Source organism: Sinohyriopsis cumingii, chromosome 18 (assembly GCF_028554795.1).
Source record: "Sinohyriopsis cumingii isolate HCF-2022 chromosome 18, ASM2855479v2, whole genome shotgun sequence".
Lineage (NCBI taxonomy): Eukaryota > Metazoa > Mollusca > Bivalvia > Unionida > Unionidae > Sinohyriopsis > Sinohyriopsis cumingii.
In genome coordinates this window covers 54,248,571-54,257,887 of record NC_142978.1, presented here as the reverse complement: position 1 = coordinate 54,257,887, position 9,317 = coordinate 54,248,571, and the positions used below count along the sequence as shown (strand labels likewise).

At 37.7% G+C, this 9,317-nt stretch overlaps 1 protein-coding gene across 1 annotated transcript; it reads right to left on the bottom strand.

Annotated features, from left to right (window-relative positions):
• Positions 1-5,461: 5,461 nt before the first annotated feature.
• Positions 5,462-9,063, bottom strand: LOC149776671 (uncharacterized). The gene is made up of 2 exons (XM_089941205.1): positions 8,967-9,063; positions 5,462-6,698 (listed from the first exon to the last, which is right to left on the bottom strand). The coding sequence occupies exon 2, from the start codon at positions 6,682-6,684 to the stop codon at positions 5,668-5,670; it is 1,017 nt and encodes a 338-aa protein (XP_089797331.1). The 5' UTR covers positions 6,685-6,698; positions 8,967-9,063; the 3' UTR covers positions 5,462-5,667.
• Positions 9,064-9,317: the final 254 nt, after the last annotated feature.

Sequence of the window (9,317 nt, the reverse complement as noted above, 5' to 3'; positions counted from 1 at the left end):
TATTGCAACTACATTAAGATTTACACTGATGGATCAAAAATAACAGAACCACCCAGAATAGCAGCAGCTTACGTAATTCCCGAATTATCATTAAAGTAGGACGAAGACTACCTAACCTCTGCTCCATATAAACAGCTGAATTCTGGGCCATGCTTGAAGCACTCAAATGGATCGAAGAAAACAAAATACCCCAAGCGGTAATAATAAGTAACTCGCTAAGCGTCATAAACTCCATACTTAATAACAACACCAAATCAAGAGAAAATTATCTTAAACAAACCAATCTATTGTTAAAAAAACTAAACAATAATAACTTACAAGTAGAATTTATGTGGATTCCGTCCCATATTAACATACCAGGTAGCGATATGGCGATATAACAGCTAAACAAAAACTAAACGAAACCACTCACATCAACCTAGATTATAGCATATGTAAACTCTATAGTATATCTAAAACTCTCATTGACAATAAATAGCAGGAATTATGGAACACAAACACCCAAGGCAGGAGGCTAAAAACCATAATTAAAGAAGTCTGCAGAAATAGGAAATCACGCAAAACAAAAGGCAATGACCAAAAATTCATAAATAGAATACTCACAGGCAAAATCAAGCAGGCCAACAGCTTCGGACAGTACATAGGACCACAACCACATAACCCTAACTGTTACCACTGCAGGGTCCCAGAAGACCTAGAGCACATTTTTAACAACTGCCACACACTTGAAAAAGAAAGGACTAAGTTTAAAATTAAACAACGTAATATTGGATCCCCAGTCACATACCCAGAATTCTTGATGAACACAAACCCCAATATCAATCTAACCTTCGAAAACGTCATACGTTTTATACACGAATCTAATCTAATTAAAAAAACTTAAAAAGCATATCAAAACAAGTCCAGAATATTACAAATCACTGTTTGGGAATTATGACGGAAGGCTAGGTCTCGTGGGTTCACAGACTGACACAGCCGTTCATAGCCCTAATAATTAAAACCAATTAAGACCACAAAAACTTAAAATAGGAAAATAGGAATTAATTCAAACAGGACTACATAACAGCATACAAATAACTATAAAACAATTTTTCACTCCAAACCAATAAGACAAGGAATCATAACGAATAAGGATTTCAAGAGGTAAAATTGAAGAATATAAACAAATTATAATTTTAAAAAAAATATTTTATCTATACCTTCTTCCTACCTTGCTCTTTAACCATCTTATAGTCTCTTGGCATGAAAATTAACACCTCTACCACAACATTCTAACCCAGATGACAGCCATCAATCAACAAATAACTAGAATTACCGACAGGACACTAGATCAGATCATATAAGGTGGACTTGAACACAGACCATCAGGATCGTCCTCACTAAAACAGATCAGGAACAATAAATACTACACCAAATTATCTAAACTCCAAAGACTATCAGATACCGCAGCACAAGGCTGCAAAATAATAAACTCTCTGCTTAAGGAAGTATAACCCCAAATTAACACGTATAAGGTGGTCTAAAACCCAAGGACCATCAGATCCAGCAGCACAAAGCTGCAACGAAAAACAACACTAATTAAAATACTAAGACACTAAAAACCAATAAAAATCAAGGTGGTCTCAAATACCCGAGACCACCAGGGCCCGCTACACAAGGTGGCAACATCAAAACCCATGGCTGTCAACCTGGGTATCTATCCTTAACCTACTCTAAAAACAGCACAGAGTTATCCTCGAAATTATGCAGGACGACACTTTTAGAAACTATACTGGAACTTAGAAACGCCAAAAATGTGCCATAAACCGCCTCCCGATCCATAAGCCTCTTCCTCCTCTACCATGACCGGATATCAAAACATCACGCGTGCAGTGCACGCCCCCATAGCAATATACACGAGTGCGCGTTGGGTCCAATCCCACTCGTCTCAATCAACAAAACAATGCAACCTAAGCAATGAGTGCGTGCTGGGTCCAATCCCACTCACCTCGCCCATACATCCAGATCGCTAGGAACTAAATAGTACCTCGATCTAACGGCCTAATTAACAAGTGTTCCACGAACATATAAAAACCTGGGGGATGTGCCTCTCATTCCTTCCCCCAGGAGTAATTAAATAGCACGCTGTACGTGCATTAAACAGTGACACATGCTCCATTGGAGCGAAAGTCATTTTAATCCAAGTAAGTAAGTAAGTACGTTTTGGTGTCTGGGGATGTTTTCCTTTACGTCCATGCTTGGTTGATATATACGGAAAGCACGTCAGTCTGGCTACCCCTGTTGATTCATCAAAATTGAAGATGAGTAGCAGAATAGCGACGATTACGGAACCTAAGCTGCATCTAGAATAAGCCAGGCGACTCCTAGATGAGCTGGCTATGAAGGCCATAGCAGAAAAAGCCAGAAAAGAGAAGGAGGAAGAGGAGAGAACAATGAAAGAAGAGGAGGAAAATAAGAAAGGGATCCTGCCTCACCTCATGCTGAGGAAAGGTTGCGAGGTGAAGCCTATGGTGAGGGCACCTCCACAGGCAATATCAGCACCACAGTCAGTAGCTGCACCACAGCCACAGCCACAACCAGTACTACGTACACAAGAGGCAAGGAGGCCAATTCATCCTTGAGTGAGGCACGTAAGACAACAAATGTTCACTATCCCTCAAACGGAGGAGTGGGATAGTGAACCGAATCAACCTCCCTCCTCACTCCCAAGGACAAATATAAATTGGGAGAATGATTGGAGTCGCCGTTGTGTCTGTGGTGCTCGACCTGGGAGGTGTCACCATTAAGCTGATGCATCTGAAGTTCCAGAAAAACAACCCTTCTCAGGGCTACTCAGATCTCTAGAAAAAAGACACTATTCAATTTACCAATCTGTGTGAATGTGGAGTAGTGTGAATATAAACACTCATTCCTTTACTGATATGATTGTGTGTGTGTGTATGTGTGTGTGTGTGTGTGTGTGTGTGTGTGTGTGTGTGTGTGTGTGTGTGTGTGAGCTCACGTACGATTGTGTAGATAGTAGATTATTAGGGTTTGTAAGCGCTCACGTTTGTGTGAATAGTAGAGTGTGTGGTTGTTTAACTTTCCTTCTGTGTGAATAGTATAATTGTGGTTTTGTTTGCTTCTTCGCGTGTGTGGATAGTATAGTGTGGTTATGTTTTGGTTCTTCGCGTGTGTGGATAGTATATTTTGGGTTTGAAGTTTGCTTCTTCGCGTGTGCGGATAGTATATTTTGGGTTTGATTTTTTCTTCTTCGCATGTGTGTGTGGATTGCATATTTTGGGTTTGTTTTTGCTTCTTCGCGTGTGTGGATAGTCCATTTTTGGTTAGTTATGGCACATTTCCGTGTGTGAATAGTATATTTTGTGTTTATTTCTGTTTCTTTGCGTGTGTGGATAGTAGATTTTGGTTTTGTTTTGCTTCTTCTCGTGCGTGGATAGTATATTTGTGGTTGGTTTTTTTGGCTCCTCACCGCCGTGTGGATAGTAGATAATATGTGAAAAGAAAAGTAGGGGATGTTTTCCTTCACTTCCGCGCTTTACAAATAACATATCAAGCGTTCGTCATTCGCGCCATTCTACGGAATAAGCAATCGAAGATGGTAGCTGTCTCGGATTTGTTCAACAACTTGAAAGACAGTTGTTACTGGATGGTGGATGCAGCCTGTGTAGTGGAAAGGCTTAAACATGAATGGAGGTATCCAGTTACCAAAAACTTTGTGACAAGTCAAGTAACCAGCGTCAAGGTAGCCATGGGTCTTGTTCAGGGAATGATAGAGGAAGAAGCGAAGAGATTAAGAGGCTTCTTCACCCTAAGTATGTGAGAGTGTGAACATTGAAGGAGACCATTTATCATGTCACGAGAGTCAGGTGCTTCTTAGAAGACATATTGAATTTCACAGAGTGGTCTTTTTTAAAGTTGGGAGTAGGTCAGCTCAAGAAAGCAGAAGAACTGATAAGAAAGGTTCTGGAAAAAGAAGTGAAGAAGTTCAAAGAAACAGACAGAAAGGAAAGAGACAATATAAAGAAAAAGAAGAGTTTGAGAGGTTCAACAACATCTGGATAAAAGTCCAGGAGAAAATGAGAGCCATTGGCCATCCTGATTGGATGGCAGAAAATGAAGAAAAGAAGATGAAAGGAATATGGAGAAAAAATTATAAGATGGTGTAAGAAGTGGAGAAAGTAGAAGAAGAACAAGCAGCAGAAGCTTGTTGTATAAGTTTGTCTCTTGTCTGTGTTATCACTGTACACCCGCTCTTTGCTCAGAACTGTGGCGTCACCTCCCTGGTTGCAACATTGTTACCAGTCTCCCCCTACCGTGACGTCAAACGCTATACAGAACCCACTTTCCCTTGTCACTATACAAACCCACTAGTCCCATGTTCAATTACCCATGTCGCTATAGTGGCCCTAGGTGTAGTTCAAAGTACTTATCGCTAAACAGGATCAAAGGGTCTTATAATGCTAAATCCCATTGTTACTATAACTCTTGTCGCTAAACAGCCCCGGTGGGTGTCTGTAATGTATTTTTCCATTGTCGCTGATTCGCACCACTTCGCTACTGTCTTCCGATAGTATGTAACACAATTTTATGTTAAAATTTTACAAAAACGCGGAAGCATTTTGTAAATATATCGCTGACAAAAGCAGAGGACACAAACATTTTATCCAGCTAAGTGACCCTACACACACACACACACACACACACACACTTTGACTCCTTGGCAATAACAGAAAAACGGACGACCGTGGAAAAAGGTTAACGCAGCATCTATCCCATAATCAGTTATATTTGTATTTAAAACAAAACAAACAAAAAAACTTCACAAAAGCAACACAACAAAATATACATCACTCAGTAATATGCTTGTTGATTTATAACAGTGCATCGAGATATTAGTCCCTTGAATATGATGTACTATATTTAATAATAGTTCTATATCATATACAGATTTATTCATGTAACATCTTTCTGTGTTTACCTTTGCTATTCTACACTAAAACACCTGACGTGTTTAAGTAATAGCGCTTCATTATATGTGGAGTTTCAACACACCATATAGTTTACTCAGACATAAACTTTAGCTGAGAATCTAATAAATAACTAAATTGTCATTTCAAATATAAACTGCCAGCTCTTTTTTGGATAATGATGCACAAGATGTCTTGCTTTCATCAAGTTGTCAGTGTCTCTTTTCACCTATGTTCAGGATAAACCGTGTGACTCTATTCACCTACAATGTTCCGGCCATAAGCATTTGTTAAATTTTGGGACACAAACAGTTTCTGGTGGGAGGTGTCCTATGGGTTCGCTCAAGGCCAGGCACTGTATATATTCTAAATAAAGAAATATGTGTGCATGCATTTATATGTGTGTATATATGAATATATATGGTTATATATTTAAAAACTAACTACATACTTTATAAATGATGTAGCTTAAGGAATTAAAAATAAAAACGAAATCAAAAACCTTTAATCTCCATTACACTTCAACTATAAACAATGACGTTTACTCCAGAAAGCTGACACACAGTTTGATACATGTACTCTGCCTTATACCAAAGAACTCTCGTTGTTCACCGGTAACGTTTTGGCTGATCTACTTCAACGTCTTCCTCTCTTATTTTATCAAACATACCTAGTTGTCGGTCAGAGTTTATTCTCCCTACACATTACAACACATGGTAGTTTCTCTGCCGATAATGTCTTGTAAAGTCACTTCAACACAAGCGCAAGTGTGATTAAGCAAGACCTCTCTTTTGTAAGGGTCGATACCAGATTCGATAACCTTGCTGTTGACTTTGACCGTATAGGAAAACTGGGGTGTACTTGATTCTGGCACATCCCATTTCACAATAGATCTCATGCAAGACGTGAATGTAAATTCAATTGGAGGTATGGGCGGTTGATTATATACTGCACGGACCTTCAGCTTATAACTCGTCCCGTGCCCCTCTAATGGGATTACCGGATAGCCAGTTTGCATGAAGATAACAGTTTGATCTTCAATAGTTTCGCCACGGAAATTGTTGTTATACATTTCAGTAGCTGGTTCTTGATTAACGCTGAAGTTCCCATCTCCAAAGTTAAGCCATCTTCCGTCCCTCATACGTTTAAAACCATTACGAAACATAGCACCACGGAGATTTTGACCTGAACCGTACCAGTCTTCCACGAAGCAACAGGTTTTTGTATTGAAATACACATTTTCGACTGGAAAATCCATCGTTACCAGATGATGCCAACGGTTTCCTTTCTTATCGTGCACCCAGAATCCAAATCGAGAGTGGCCTTCAAAATCCCATCTCCTCGCAACCGTTTTATACCATCGATTGGTCCCCCATCCTATGGTAAAATTCCACGATTTGAGACCTTCCCCTTCTCCACCGAACCTTTCGGTCTTTGTACCATTCCCAAGGAAAATAGCTTCTATATGCTTACCAGATGGCACGGAATGTGGTTCGGGATCCCAAAGAGAGAAAATGTAATTTTTGCCATCTGGATGATCCTGCATCCCGCAGTAACCACCTCCATTCATTCCAGCATTCCACTGCAGGCAGCAATAGTAGGTATAACGGGTTAAGTGGGTGCTGGGTACCTTCACTTCCTGTAGGATTATGTCCCCTTGACAATTGTCCGAGAAACATGTTGAAACAGATGGTGCTTTGTTGCCTTTGGACATGATAATTATCGTTCCTACAGGAATATAAAATATCGGCATTTATCTTAGAGCAATATCCCTCATAAGAAAGCAATGTATATATTTATAATTGCATGAATTTACATTGAATTTGACCTTTTGGACTTATTTACAATATTCATATAAATTTCTGTTTCTATAATATAGCGGAATGCATAGCTAACTCATCTTAAAAGTAATATCCTTAATATAGGAGTCCACCATCAGTATATAATGCTAACTCGTGTATAGTGGATTTTGTATAAGCTAAGAACGTAAACATCTTTTATGTCGAAGTAATAACATAATAATTTGATCAAAGATCATGTTAATTCTTATGCTATCCATTTTATCCATTTGCACAAGCCGAATAAGTCGACATATTGTTGAACATAAATTTAATTCAGACAGCTATTAACGGATCATCAAAATATTTTTTGACATTTCATGCCATCATCTGAAAGAAAACTTCGTTGACTGGCAACAAATGTATATATATATATATATATATATATATATATATATATATATATATATATATATATATATATATATATATTAACTGCAATGTAAACAAATGCACTATCCCAATTAAACGAGCTGGATTATCGGTTGGTCACGGAAATTAATTAGCTCGGCTGGTCACGGAAATTAATTAGCTGGGCTTTTTTACGTGACCTCATGGTACCAGAAGAGGCACTTGACAGAAAACAAAGATCAGTGAACGTATTAGGAACATACAGGAATCACCATTCACCGTGACCAATTAACATTTTGATAGAGTTGATATCCTAGATTGTATCATAGTAAATTTTCGTAATTTATCAAAACTGTTTTCTGATCATCTACACGTTTCTGACTACTGCCTTTAAAATATCATTCTTTGAGAAGAATATTCAGTTGTGGAAAGCGAACTGATAAAACGTTCTATGACGTTTTCTTAATGGCAAAAAAGACACGGTTGTTCAATGGAAAACATGGTTGAGAAAGAGAGATGTATCAACTTAAATTTCACTATATACGTAATTGTTTTACTGAGATTTTTAATATGAATTGTCTTATTGTCATTAATAATCGAATTAATTCGATATTTGATTGCACGAGTCATCGTTTAAATTAATGAATTAATATGGATTTAGGAAAGAAAATCACAAACAAATGATACATGAACCCGCTCATACTGTTCCAACTGCTAATTCGTCGCTGATTTTGTCTAAATCTCATGTTTGGTCCCTTTACAAATAAAAATATATAATTTTCTTCCTTTTTATTGTTTTTAAAATAATTTAATTGCATTAAGTTCATAAACTTTGAATGCAATTCATTCAGCGAGTTATTATATTCAGCATTTCCATTTCACTAAAACCAAGAAATCTAGCATTCCAATTTAAGCGTATGATGGCTTATACCCACTGAAGGAAATTACAAATTAAAAATCGCATTGCATTTAACGCGATTTTTGTTTTGCATGCAATATATTTTGTAGCCTTTAAATGCTGGATATTTAGCACACGACAAGATACATTTTTCATAAGTATGACTATTACACCAATTATAATTTATAGACATCACAAAAAAGCAAGTAAGTAGTACATTTATAATATTAATTGTGAAATATAGAACGCTAATACTAAATTTTGCAACTCCTCTCATGGCATATTTTCATTTTCGCTTTGGCTCGATGCAAAAACTGTAAATTGTACATGGACTCTGTTTTGTCTCAAAATCATCAGTACTAAATATAAACGAAAAGACATGAACTCTCAATACCTAACAATGCTCTTCTTGGAAAATTGTGCTAACACAGGGACGCTACAAGATGTGCTGTGTGCAACGTTTGCCGGAGCATGGGAAAGATTTTAAGCCACAGCAAGAGATGTTTTATCAATGTCTTAGATAATAAATTGCTACTTTTACAGCTTATGTGCTTAATATAAGCAGAATTGTTTTAAGTACGAATAATGCTGCAATCAAACGGTGTGGTATGCCGATATTCATGCAAATTAACATAATAAACGTGCATGAAGCCAAGGAAGCTGGCAGCAACCAATTCCAGATTTGTATGGATTTCAGTTAAACATAATATATTATTAACACTTTTCACTCCGGCACGAATGTCATTCATTTTATTACTTTGTGTATAAGGATTTTTAATATCGCAGCAAGTGCATCAAGCGCTCCTCGAAAGGTGATTCTTACGGAGAGAGAGAGAGAGAGAGAGAGAGAGAGAGAGAGAGACATACAGACAGAGAGAGAGAGAGAGAGAGAGAGAGAGAGAATAATACCAGTTCGGTGTCTAACTTGGCCCAGACTGTATTACCGTTGAAGAAGAGAGATGAATAAATACCTCTTTATGTCCTGTTATGCATCCGTCATGGAGATTGTGGAGAACAGCACCATAATGTTTATCTTCCACACCTACTTAACGTACGTCATCGAATTCAGGATGTATTTGCCAAACTGAAGTGTAGCAATGTCCGCAAACTGCAAGCTAGACTTTCTGTGCTTTCGAGATCTGTCTATCATCAAACATGTTGTGATTAGGCGTGATTTACAGTCAATTGCTTGTACGAAATATCTGGTAATGACCTACATATAATAATTGTAACATATCTCTCATCTTGCCACGTTTTGAT